The sequence below is a fragment of the Elephas maximus genome, chromosome 14 (genome assembly GCF_024166365.1).
Source record: "Elephas maximus indicus isolate mEleMax1 chromosome 14, mEleMax1 primary haplotype, whole genome shotgun sequence".
In the NCBI taxonomy this organism is placed as follows: domain Eukaryota; kingdom Metazoa; phylum Chordata; class Mammalia; order Proboscidea; family Elephantidae; genus Elephas; species Elephas maximus.
In genome coordinates, this window is record NC_064832.1 from 41,016,217 (window position 1) to 41,029,400 (window position 13,184).

Genomic DNA, 13,184 nt, shown 5'->3' on the forward strand with positions numbered 1-13,184 from the left:
TTCCCCTAATGAAGTGCATAAACAGTAACTTTCCTTTAAGCTGTCAGCGAGGAATGCCGAGTTACTCAAGTGAATTTCAGTGACCCCTTACTGTGGCGGGAGCCCAGCATCTGAACAAATTTTTATAAATAATAGACTGTTTGCTTTGCAGCATTGATAATTTTCTCCTGCTTCCGAGGCTGTCAAATAACCTGGAGGCCTGTTGCTTCTTAGTCAGAGGTATTTGCAGAGGAACTGATCAAACTATTATTATTAATAATCTCATTACTGAGGCATCACCAATGCTTTTGTGCATGTGAGGCTACCAAATAGATTAAACTTTTGTTTTGGAGACGATGGAGAGGCATACAAGAACAAAGCAGCTTACAAGCACAATGGAGGGGCGGCCCTTTCCTGGCTAAGGCACATCTGTGTTTGGGAGAACTGTTGCTCCATTCCTGCAGGAATGTAACCCCTCTCGTAAGGGGTCTTCTAAATGATTGACCATAGACGCCCCTAAAGGTAGTCATGACTACGGGCTAACATTGTTAATGAGATTTTTCATTCTAACAAGGAAACTGACAAGCTCCTTGAATAAAGGGACAAGGAAGGTTCGTTATAACCACAGGCAGAGGCTACCAACAGTGAGAAGAGATTGTGGCATTTACTTTGGTGGGCATCGGGGGAAGGGGGGGAGTTGTGATGAGAGGTAGAGAACAGCTCTTCTCTCCATATCCGTATTCATAGCATTCAAACTCAGAATGATGGGGATCAGTACACCCAATTCTCATTCTCATATAAGGGTGGTAGATAACGAAGACTTAGGATTAGTCACTTCTTAGGCCGGGAAAGGCAATTCATGCCCTGTGTTTTCCCTGCTTTGGAATGGGTTGCTAAATGGTTAGAACACAGGGCTGAGGAGGCCAAGGCTGAGTTGCTTCCCATAGGGGACAGTGAACTTGACATGGGTTCCATGGTCCACATCCAGCCCCGAGAGGCTCCACTTGGGTGGAGCAAGCAGCCTTCATTATAAGGTTGCCAGATAATATACAGGACACCCAGTTCAACTAGAATTTCAGATAACAAATAAATTTTTAGTACATCTCATACGATATTTGGGACATGTACTAAAAAAAATTGCTGTTTATCTGAAATTCAAATCGAAATGGGCATCCTATATTTTTATTTGCTAAATCTGACAATCCTACTGTCCTAGTCATCTAGTGCTGCTATAATGGAAATACCACAAGTGGATGGCTTTAACAAAGCGAATTTTATTCTTTCACAGTCCAGTAGGCTAGAAGTCTGAATTTAGGGTGCCAGCTCCAGGGGAAGGCTTTCTTTTTCTGTTGACTCTGGAGGAAGGTCCTTGTGATGCATCAGTCTTTCCTTGGTCTGGGAGCATCTCAGCACAGGAACCTCAGGTCCAAAGAATGCAGTCTGTTCCTGACACTGCTTTCTTGGTAGTATGAGGTCCCCATGTCTCTCTGCTTGCTTCTCTCTTTTATAGATCAAAAGAGATTGGCTTAAGACACTACCTAATATTGTAGGCCTCATCAATATAACTGCCACTAATCCATTTTATTACATCATAGTGATAGGATTTACAACATATAGGGAAATTACATCAGATGATAAAATGGTAGACGGTCATACAATACTGGGAATCACGACCTAGCTAAGTTGACAGATACTTTTGGGGGACACAATTCAATCCATGACACCTACATAGGACAGAATTTGAGAGACGAGGCTTCAAAATACACCCCCACCTCCTAACAGCTGGCAATGGGCCACTTATCCCTGACCTCAATTTTCACCACACACAGACTGTCTTTGGAACAGACAATGTAGGTGGACTCTTGTCTCCAGAAAGCTTCTGTGGAAATGTTCCTGTGCTTCCTGGGCCTTCTCTAACTGCCGGTAAGCACCACAATCATATGAATATGGGTGTTAGATTGGTCTGAGAAGGCACCGAGCGTAAGTTGAAGGCTTGATTTTCTGGAAAGGCGTGTTTCAATGAGGGGGTAGGGTGGAGGTAGAAAAGACAGCTTGGATGGCTGGGGCAGTGTGGGCCCTAAAGATGGGGAGGCTGATGTGGGTAAGAAGGCTGATCTAGGTGGGAAGGCTGGTCTAGGTGGGGTGTCCCCTCACCCTGCCGAGCCAGGGGCAGTATAGGGGACTGGACCAGGAATGTAGTCCTAGTGTGCCTTGGATACACCAAAAAGAGATCCATCTTCCCTCCCTCCATCTAGTCTCCATCTCTCACTCTCTATTCATCCATTTGTATATTTTCTCTCCGCCTCTTGCCTGTCTTTTCTTAAATGCATGAGTATTGAATTGTATACCCCAGGGTTTAGGACTCGATTTCTCATTCTGTTTTGAACAGTGCTTATTCTGAGAGTTGGTGGAGCCCCTGAAATTAAGCTGTAAAAGAACCCTTCAAACTAGGTCTTCGAAGTGGCCCCTAGGCAAGGCATCTTGGGGTAGAACAGGGTTAGAAGGGCTAAGTGACTTGCTCAAGGCCACCAACTAATGACTGACAAAGTTGTTTTTTAACTTTCAGACCAATACTTTTTTTACTGTACAGATGTTACAAAGGTGTGAAATATTGGAGAGGCACAGGGCCAGGAGAACAGCACCCCTATTTCTCAGTGTCAAGAAGAATAAGCTTTGAGCTCTTGAACACCTGGCCAGCTCACAAAAGGTTCTGGGGCAATGAGGCCAGGTGGAGCAACTGCTCAATGTGGAGCCTTCTTAACTGGGTCTGGAGCAGCTTTCTGGCTCTGAAAAGTGGGCACTGGGTCATCTGGGGATCACCTATTTGTTTGAATTCTTTCTCTATCCTAGGTCAAGCACAGAGTTGTAGTGTAGAGTTGTATCTGGATTTTCAGGGGGAGTAAAACAGTGCCAGTCTCTCCCTCAGAGTGGGATTGCTTAGAGAACTTTGCTAGAAGCAGAAACTGCAGGAGAGTGATCAAAGATACCCAGGCAGTAGGAGCTGAAGAGGGTTGCTTCAGATAGACCCCTCGCCCCACAGTGAGTTCCTAACTTTTTCTGGAAAACCACATTCAGTAAAATAGGGAGAACAACTGCAAGTGGCGTCCAGGCAAAAGGCTGATGGTTGCCTTTCCTTCTGGGGCCTCAGCTTTCTCTCCACCACAAAGACTACTTTGATCCTGTCTCCCTCAAGGAAGTGCCAAGTTGGAAATCAGATACTGGGCCTTGAAAATGTAGGTGGGCTCTCCTGAGTTAATATTTGGCAGGAGATACCTGGGTCTAAGGGCAACTCACAGGATGGGGCCAGTGACAAGGTGCAGACGTGACTCAGGTTCCTGGAAGTTCCAAGCCTTCTGGGGCCCTCAGTGCCCCCTGGCTGCTTCCTCTTTCCTGCAGACTAGTCGTGGGGAAATCCCCACCGGCCACTATAAGAAGGCCCTGGGCTCTGTGCAGAAGCCAGTGGCTCCAACCAAGGGGAAAAAATGAGGCCATACCTCCCCTCTCTGCTGGGCCTTCTTTTCCTCCTTAGCCTGGCTGCAGGGGAAACGGAGTTTTACACTCCCGTAATCCCCAGCTCCAGAGGCGACTCCTTCAGCAGCTCCAGTGACGGCTTCTTCAATGGCTCAATCGACGGCTACTTCAACAGGCCCACCGACGGCTACTTCAACAGGTCCTTGGATGACTACTTCAACAGCTCCAGTGGTGGCCCCGGCATCCTCCAGCCTGGCCCCACGTTCCAGGTGAGGCCAAGGAGTCTGAATCAGCTGTGCTCATTCCCTTCCTCCTGCGTTTTTGGGACCATGAATATAATTTCATGGACGGATATACATTGACACTCTAAAAAGATTTACGACTCCTTTTTGTTAACTAACTGTAGGTGCCCTGAAAAAGACTTAAAACCTGGTGAAATAATTAAATTATTAGGAAGAGAGACGGCATCTCGGTTCTCCCTCTGGGTGCTTTCAGGAAAAGAATCTACCTGTTAAAGAGGTTCTTAACCTTGGCTAGGCATACCGCGGGGGACTTGTGAAAGCCTGGCCTCCATCCTCCACAGAGTAAAAACAAACAAACAAAAAAAACCCCTCAGATAGTTGTTAAAAGCTCTCCCAAGGTGATTCTCATATGTAGTCTGGGATGAGAACTATTAGGGAAGGAGGCCTGCCAGGAGTTGCTCCCGAAAAGTTAGTAGGATTAATGGACTTGCTACCTAGCTGGGACCCTGAGCGGTAAGGACAGCCTCATAGGGAGTGAGAGCCCATGTCAGGGAGTTGGAGTTCTTACAGTTTCTCTGTTTGTGAACAGAGACCTGGGACAGTAATAGGAGGAGTTATTTCTCCTGGTGGCTCAGTAGTTAAGCTGCTAGGCTGCTTACCCAAAGGTCGGCTGTTCATTCCCAGGAGAACAGACTTGGCGACCTGCTCCTGTAAAGATTACACCCTAGGAAACCCTCTGGGGCAGTTCTACTCTGTCACATGGGGTCGCTCACAGCCTAGGAAACCCAATGGGAGCAGTTCTACTTGGTCCTATAGGGTCACTATGAGTCAGAAGCAACTCCAGGGCCCACAACAACATCAACAGGAAAGTGGACATTTTCCTGGAGTGTTAATGCTTCCAGTTTCCTTAAGGGAATCCTTAGGGTCATTTTCAATTCAAAACAACAACAACAACAATAACAAAACTGAAAAAACCCTGCTTTATAAAGGGATTAGTCCAGCAAGGCTACATAACTAGAAGGCTTAGTGAGAGCCCTGTTCCTGGGGGAGGAGCCTCTCTTTGGGTCTCTTTTAAGGATATGGGAATATGCATGGAGGGGCTGATAGGTTAGGGGGCAAGAAGCAGTTACTCACTTCACATCTGTCCACATCAGCTCTGGGCCTTTCTGCAGGAGCCTGTAGGCTTCCCCTGCTTAGGGTGACTCGGGGTGGGGGAGTCTTAACTCCCCCAAATCTCAGTGCTTTGCTCCACTGTGGCCTTCACTCACTGGTCAGGTAACTGCTTACTTGACAATGTTTGAATGTGAGGGAGGATGGGGGAAGAGGGATGAAAAGATTTTGCTTATTTCTTTGTTTTTTTTCATTTTCATTACTAGGAATGTATTCACAGTGAAGATTTGGTGTTGATTAAACAATGGTTTTGTTAGGCACCAGAGAGAAACAGCAGCCTAATAAACACCTAATAAATGTTGGGACAATGTTAAGTAGGTAATAGTTATTATCTTATTTAACTCTGAGAGCTTAGGTAAAATGGATGGTCCCATTTTAGTGATGTGCAAACTGAGGCTTAGAAAGGTTAAGTCACTGGCTTAAAGTTACTAAGCTGGCAAGCAGTAGGGCTCAAACTTAGCACCCATGCCCTTCATCTCTCTGTATGTGGCCTTCTGTATTTCCAAGGAATAGAGATGAAAAATTGCTTATTTTTAAAAGGAGAAATGTTTGAGAATCATAAATACACATAAGGATTCTTTGTAGCCAGAAATCAGATATATTATTTTATTCAATGATTCTAAATTATTTCTGGCAATGACTAGAATCGGTTAACTTTTTTTTTTTTTTTTTAAAGTGGACGTTAGCAATAATAATTATGAAGAAACTTAACCTTAATTACCAATCAGAAACCAGCACTTGGGTAAGGCCATGGACTGAAATAACGGAAAATAAAATATAGGTCAAGAAACAGTGAAATAAAAAGTGCTTACTGGTTAGTACGGAGATAAGCACTTAAAAGAAGATAAGAAATGGTAGTTAAATTGTGCTTAGAGATTTTAATTTCCTTCCTGGTTTACTTATCTCTCTCTGGTGAGTCAGTATCACAATTCCAGCTTCTTTTTTGTAACGGACTAGTTATCACTTCCACTATAAACCCAATTTTCTGGGGCTGGCTGCCAGCTTGATAAGCCCTTTGGAAAGTGGTGGAAACCCTTTTATAACTGTCATTGAGTAAGTTCCAAACGTATCATTTTCTGTGCTTTGAAATTGTTGAGTACCATTATCGTATGCCTTGAATCTTTGCAGGCACTTAGGCTTGGCTGCTAATTAGAGCCAATTGCAACCTTAAATCACAAATGTGAGTCCCACTTTCTGCTGTGGTGCACAGAGCAGTCTCCATGCTTCAGATGTCACCCTCCAAAAAGGAGGCTGCTCTCAGCATCCTCATTTTGGGATGGAGAAAAGGTTAAATGCTTCGCCCCACACAGCAACTGGCATAGTTGTAACCACAAGACAGATTACCAGTCATGTGCTTTTGTCATCAGGCTAAGGGGCTTTTGGGAAAAAAAAATTAGGGCTTTCATAAAGACAATGGATCTGATTCCTCTGGTAGGAACTGGGTCTTATTCATCTCCCTAATGCCAGAGCCTGCCACCTTGTAGATATCAGTAAATGTTGATTGCATACAGGCTGAGTGAGTGAGAACCTGCCAGTGTAGAGTGTCTTGTTGAGGACACAGTTTGCCCCCAACAAGGGAGGGTCGCATATCCTTCCACAGACCAACGGGACAATCACTTGTCTTTATCTCCCATTCCCCACATTATACTCATGCAGAGTTTAAGCATTCACCACAGAGAAAGGCCCATCACCATTAGCTTCATTGTCTTTGAATGTGAGGAGCAGAAGTATCTCTAATGGGAAACACTGATCAAACTTATGGACCATTTTGATGTTAGTTGAGGATGCTGGGCAGATGATAAGCAAGATGGAAGCCTGGGAGTCCACAGCGTTGGGACAGAGATGTTCAATAGAAGCCGGTGGAAGGGCTGTCGACAGTGCTCATAATTATTTGCCTGCTTTTCAGGTGAACTTCAGGACCAAAAGTTTTTGGCTAGTGGTTCCTAGTTGGTTGTCTAGAGGCTGTTTGATGATATCCACTATTTTTTCGAGCTGACGGAGCTTTTCACAAAACTCTAAGAATGGCCCAGCCCTGTCTTGACCTCCCCTTGTCAACATTCAATGAAAGCTTTTATATTTTTGTTCTTTGCTGGACAGTTATTATAATAAGCTATTTCTTCAAAAGCCCAAGACATGTTGGCCCTTCCTGTAAAAGCCTTGGTATGCTTGAGCTGGAGTCCTTCTATCTTCAGAGGGGGTGTGAAGCTGGTTCCCAAGGAAGCCGATCTCTCCGACAGACTCTCGCATATCTTCTCCAGTCCTTATTCTTCTCTGGCTAAGACCCTTCCCTATGCCGCTTTCTGGGTTCTGCACAAATCTATTTGGATCTCTCCTTACTTCCAATTACTGCAGGCATGGGGCGTGACCGGAAAGGAAAATTGAGGTCAATGTCAAGAATTTACCTGGAATAGAGTATTCTGGGTACAAACATATATATTTTTTCTTTCTGCTCATCTTGAAGCCTAGGTTAAATTAAAAAGCAACCTAATTGCCAAAAGCTTGAATTGGTCCAGATGTCACTGATAGAGTAAATCTTGACTACAAAAGCTGCTCGGAATCCCTGGGTGGAGCAAATGGTTAAGTGCTCGGCTACTAACTGAAAGGTTGGTAGTTTGAATCTAGCCAGAGGTGCCTCAAAAGAAAGCCCTGGAGACCTACTTCTAAAAAATCACAGCCATGGAAAACCCCATGGAGCACAATTCTACTCTGACACACATGCGGTTGCCATGAGTTGGAATCGACTCAATGACAGCTGGTATGGAAGCATCTAGTTGCAGCTTGTTCAAGAGTCATGGAGGTTGGCATACAGAGAGTACACGACCTCAGCTGTAGCCAGCTGGCCTCCCAAACCTTGAAAGGTATGGCCCGAGTCTCTTTAAATTCTGTAAACCATTGCTGTCCCTTTGGTAGCCTCACAAAGACACTCTTCAGGCTGATGTCTCACAGGGTGAGCTATGGGCGGGCCATCAGATGAGATCATTGAAAGGTACAGCCAGTTGGCTGCCAAGAGTTACTCTGTAAAACAATAGCAGTAATAAAAAAAGTTAATTGTGCCTAGATCCCCTTGGGGAGGTTCAAAGGGGACAGAAGAAAAGCAGGATCTTTCCAATCTGTCATTTTAAAATATGCAGCGGCACCAAAGTGTGAGCCTGAATATTTTAAAGGAACATCAAATATTTTGAAATGGCTTTTCTGCCAGTGGTAAACTGGAAAACTTTTACTTAAAAAAATTTGCACAAAAACTTCAAACTCATACATCGTTCAGTTTCGGACAAACTGCTGGTTTTTTTCTACCTTTTTCTTGGTGTAGGATATTAATTATATAATTTCCCAGGTGAAGACTGGTTAGCAATTTGCTTTATATATTTTCACTGTCGGCTACACCCTTGATGTTTTCCTCTTTCCGGTTGAGAAGAATTGGGTTGGGGTTGGGCTAAAGGTGAGGAAAACGAGTAAGTAGAAGGAAAGAGAAAAGAGTATTTACTGAGCATCTACCATGTGCCATGGACTTGCCTCACGTTACACATTTAATCCTCAGGACGAGCCTGTGAAGTAGGTTATCTTTATTTTATAGACGAGAAAACTGAGACTTAAGGAGGTTCATGTCTAGTCAGTAGCTGAGTTGAAATGCAAACCTAAAACCGTCATTATTTCTTTGTTTTCTTTTTTATATATATTTTTTCCTGTGGAAGTTTTACACAGCAAATCAGCAAATTAGGTTCCTATTTGACGATTTCTACACAAATTGTTTAGTGATGTTATTTATATTTTTCATGACGTGTCAGCATTCTTTTTAATTGCATTCTGGTTGTTTCATTTCTGGTACTCTAGTTTCCCTGCCCTCTTTTCTTCTCATCTTTATTTTAGAGTAATTGTTGACTTTTTGGTCTCATATAGATTTTTTTTTTTCTTTTTTTTTTAAACAGAGCTTTGCACTCATGGGAAAATCCTTTATTTTGTGTTCCAATCTGTTATTTGCACTAAAAGGTGACTTCAGAGGATAGTTTTGGTTCAGGGTATAAAGAGTACCTCAGGGCAATAGTCTCAGGGAACCCTCTAGTCTCAACTGGTCCACAAAATCTGAATTTTTGTAAGAATTTGAGCTCTGTTCTGTGTTTTTCTCCCAATCTATCAGGGTCCATCTATTGTGACCCCGATCAGAATGTTAGGTAGCAGTAGCTCGGCACCATCTAGTTCTTCGGGTCTCAGGGTAGATGAGGTGCTTCTTTCCTTCTGTGTTGCTGTTGTTGTTGTGTGCTGTTGAGTCCATTTTGACTCAGCAACCTGATATGACATAGTACAACTGCCCTGTAGGGTTCTCTAGCCTGTAATTTTTACAGAAGCAGATTGCCAGGTCTTTCTCCTGTGGAACCACTGGGTGGGTTTGAACTGCCAGCCTTCGGATTAGCAGCGGAGTGCTTAACCGCGTCTGCCACCATACATAGAAATAGTAATAATTTCCTTACATAGAGACAGTAATAATTTCCTTTATGACTCCTCAAGAATGAAGGATTTCCCTTTTGATAAAGGCTGCTGACATAATTGTGTAGTCCAGCAGGTGGAGGTGTGGCTAAATGCTGTGCATAGTTACCACCTGTGAAAACGTGACAGTTTAGCTTTTTCTTTTACATACTGAGCCCCACTTGATTGCCTCCAAGTACTCTCTTGGAGGCAGTGGTAGTTCAGTGGAGAATTTTCACCTTCCACGTGGGAGACCTGAATTTGATTCCCAGCCTATGTACCTCATACACAGCTACCACTGGTGGTTGTGTGCATATTTTTATGATGCTTAACAGGTTTCAGCAGAGCTTTCAGATCAAGAGAGACTAGGAGGGAAGGCCTGGCAATCTACTTCTGAAAATCAGCCAATGAAAGTTCAATGGATCACAAAGGTCTCGTCTGCGACCTATCATGGGGATGGCACAGGACCTGACAGTGTTTTGTTCTGTTGTGTGTGGAGTTGCCATGAGTGGGGACCCACTTGACAGCAGCTAACAACAACAACAAGCACTCTCTTGATAAGCTAATTCCTGTCACTCCAGATGCCAAAAAGCTCGTTTTCCAGCTTATTAGTGACGTTGAACTTATTTTCATTTACAGCCGTATTCCAATTTCACCGGCTTCGTAGATCACCAAGGGACCTGCCAGTGCTCCGTTCGCCTGCCAGATACCACCTTTCCTGTGGAGAGAGTGGAAGAGTTGGAATTCACGGCTTACATTCTCTATGAGAGGTTCCAGAGAGAGCTTTCTAAAGTAAGCATTTCTTTTTTTCTCTTCAAACATTATCTTGATAAAAACGAACAAACAAAACAAAGCACCTTTTCCCCCCAGTATAAGCAGCCACTCCTCACATCAAAGGCAGCATACTCGTATCCTATGGAGGACTTAGCATTTATTTTATGGTACACCTATTGAGTTCTTGATGGCAGGGAAAATGAGAACATGGAAGAAAATGGGATCGAGATTATTCACGCCATGAATAACCTCACTTCAGCATCACAGTGCTCATGCCTTTTAAAAAGAGCCTCAAATTCTCCCTGAAAACCTCAGCCCTGCAATTTTTTTTTTGTTTGTGTTGTTTATTTTTGCCTCTTTGTTGGTTTTTCCTCCAGTTTTGCTTTCATTTATTTCCTTTCCCCCACCCTCTTTGTGTGTCTTAGTCATCTAGTGCTGCTATAACAGAAATACCACAAGTGGATGGCTTTAACAAAGAGAAATTTATTTCTTCACATTAAAGTAGGCTAACAGTCCAAATTCAGGGTGTCAGCTCTGGGGAAGGCTTTCTTTCTTTTTTGGCCTTCTCATCAATCTTCACCCAGACTAGGAGATTTTCAATGCAGGGACCCTGGGTCCAAAGGACGGGCTCTGCTCCTGGTACTGTTTTCTTGGTGGTATGGGGTCCCATGTCTCCCTGCCCACCTCCCTCCCCCATATCTCAAAAGAGATTGGCCCAAGACACCACTCAATCCTGCAGATCTCATCAACATAACTGCCACCAATCCATCTCATCACATCGTAGTGATAGGATCCACAACACACAGGGAAGCCACACCAGACAACAGAACAGTAGACAATCATACAACACTGGGAATCATGACCTAGCCAAGCTGACAGATATTTTGGGGGGACAAAATTCAACTCATGACAGTGTCCAATTTCATCTTCCTTCTCTTTCACCTTTTCTTCCTATTACTAATCCATCTTTTATTTCTCATTTCTCTCCTTTTTCTTGCCTATCCCTTCCAATCTTTCTTTCCCCTCCCCTCTTAATTCTTTTTTTTCCCCTAACTCTTTTCCATTTCGTCTTGCTTTTGCATGGCTCCTTCTCCTTTACTCCTCCAAATGTTCTCCCTCTTTTCTTCTTTCCCTCCTCTCTCTTTTCATTCTCTTCTTCTTATATTCTCTTTCCAGTTGCCCTCTTCTTCTAGCCCTCTCCCTCTCTCTCTTTCTTGGTGGTTACCCTCTATTGTCTCTGCAAGAACATTTATATAGGCATGTCTAGAATTAGACCAAAATGGAAGTCTGCCCTAGGAGTTTGAATTTGACTTACAGGCCACTCAGCTTTGGTAAAAACCCTGACTCAACCTCTGATTACCTGCTTTTCTCCAGCCAGTTGAAGTTAACCTAAAGGGCTTGGCTTTCTCTGAGCTGGCTGATGCAGTGTGATTTGGTGTTCCAATTCTGACCCCTTCCACCTTCTTAGTTAAAAATCAATTAGAAAAGCTCCCATTTTCTGCACAGGTGAAGTCCAAGCGAGGCTATAATCACATTAAAAAAATATGCATTATTTAATACAACTCCATTTATTTACAAGGAGCTCTGGCTTTACTGGAAGGTTCAAAATAAGTTTTCCTGAGAAATTTAAGCCGAGCCACCTCAATGTCCAACACAGTTATCCTTAAAGACAAAAATTATTATAAGACTGAGACCCTGTTTTTCACCTAAATTGGTAGATAAATATTCTAACCGAGTGTCTAGGAAAATGTGTTTGACTACTCCAGGAATCAAGCTTCTTAAGAAATAAAATGTCCTTGAATTAATCAGCAGAAAAGGCACAATGTTAAATTATAAATTCCAACCATTAATATTCATAGCCTTATTCCAGCATAATCAAGCACAGATAAGAAGTTATGCATAAAAACATGGCAAATGGAAGAAAATCCTAGGTGAAGATCTTTTCAGTTAGTGTCATTTGCTTTGACATCGTGGAAGCTTCTGGTTTGTCTGCCTTCTCTGCTGGCAGGAGTTCGAAGGGCAGTTTGAAACCCCATGCTGCCCCAGGGGAAGCATGTAGCTTGGCATAACCCCCTGCCGTAGGGTTGATTCCAATTTGTAGCAACCCTATAGGACAGGGTAGAACTGTCCCATAGGGTTTCCAAGTCTGTAACTCCTTACAGGAGCAGACTGCCACATCTTTCTCCCTTGGAGTGGCTGGTGGGTTCAGACCACCAACCTTTCAGTGAGCAGCAAAACCCTTAACCACTGTGCCACCAGAGCTCCTTATGTAACTTGGCAGGTTTGTGAATATGGGACATTTAATTCCAATCCTGTAAGGGGGCCAGGTGGCATCTGCCTTGTTAATAATTGGCAGGGAAGATGCGTAAAGGAGGGGGAAAATCTTTCCATTCTGCAGCTCTCAGTAGCTGGTTCTAGAACAACTTGCAATTAAGGCCTGGGAAAGAAATTGACCTGCCACCTGAGATTTGCAGAATAGATTTGGTGTGACTGGCGATAATAGCAATCATCATAGTCATAGCTTCCATTTTGTGCTTTTCCAAAGGCTTCTGGTTCTATTCTATTTTCAAGGAATCCAAGAAGGCAGATACGCCAGGTGTTGTCCCTCCCATTTTAGGGATGGGAAAACTGAGGTTCACAAAAGTAAAGGGACTTGCCCAAGGTCATACATCTCCTGGCTGGTTAAGCCAGATGAAAACTCAGGTCTTTGGAATAATCCCAGTTCTTGTTTCTCTCAGCCGTGCTGTTATCATCCAGAGCAGTCCCAAGAAGAGAGGCATTAGGTCAATAATGCCTTCAAAACCAAAGATATCTCTTTAAAGGAGGGCTTTTGGATTTCCAGGCGAATTACTATAGCTATCCTCAGGTTACTGTGGAAATCACCATTTATCTTGAGGCCTAGGGGAATGCCAGTTTTGGGTATGCCACTAGTAAAGGTTTCTGACGGCTTTATGTTGATTCATTATCTGTCAGTACACAGAGAAGACAGGGAACTGCCTTTGCATAAGATTGTTTATTATTTGTCCTCTCATGACTATACTTAGAAAGGGGACTGCACAAAAGCTCAGGGTTTTCTCTTCCCTGGAG

The 13,184-nt window shown here is 43.5% G+C and overlaps 1 protein-coding gene across 1 annotated transcript in view; it reads left to right on the plus strand.

Annotated features, from left to right (window-relative positions):
- The first annotated feature begins 3,365 nt into the window (after nucleotides 1–3,365).
- OLFM4 (olfactomedin 4) overlaps nucleotides 3,366–13,184 on the plus strand; it is a 32,964-nt gene continuing 23,145 nt past the window's right edge. The window contains exons 1-2 of the mRNA XM_049853148.1: nucleotides 3,366–3,719; nucleotides 9,963–10,115. Of these exons, the coding sequence (XP_049709105.1) occupies nucleotides 3,462–3,719; nucleotides 9,963–10,115 (411 nt within the window). The 5' untranslated portion in view covers nucleotides 3,366–3,461. The remainder of the gene's footprint in view (nucleotides 3,720–9,962; nucleotides 10,116–13,184) is intronic.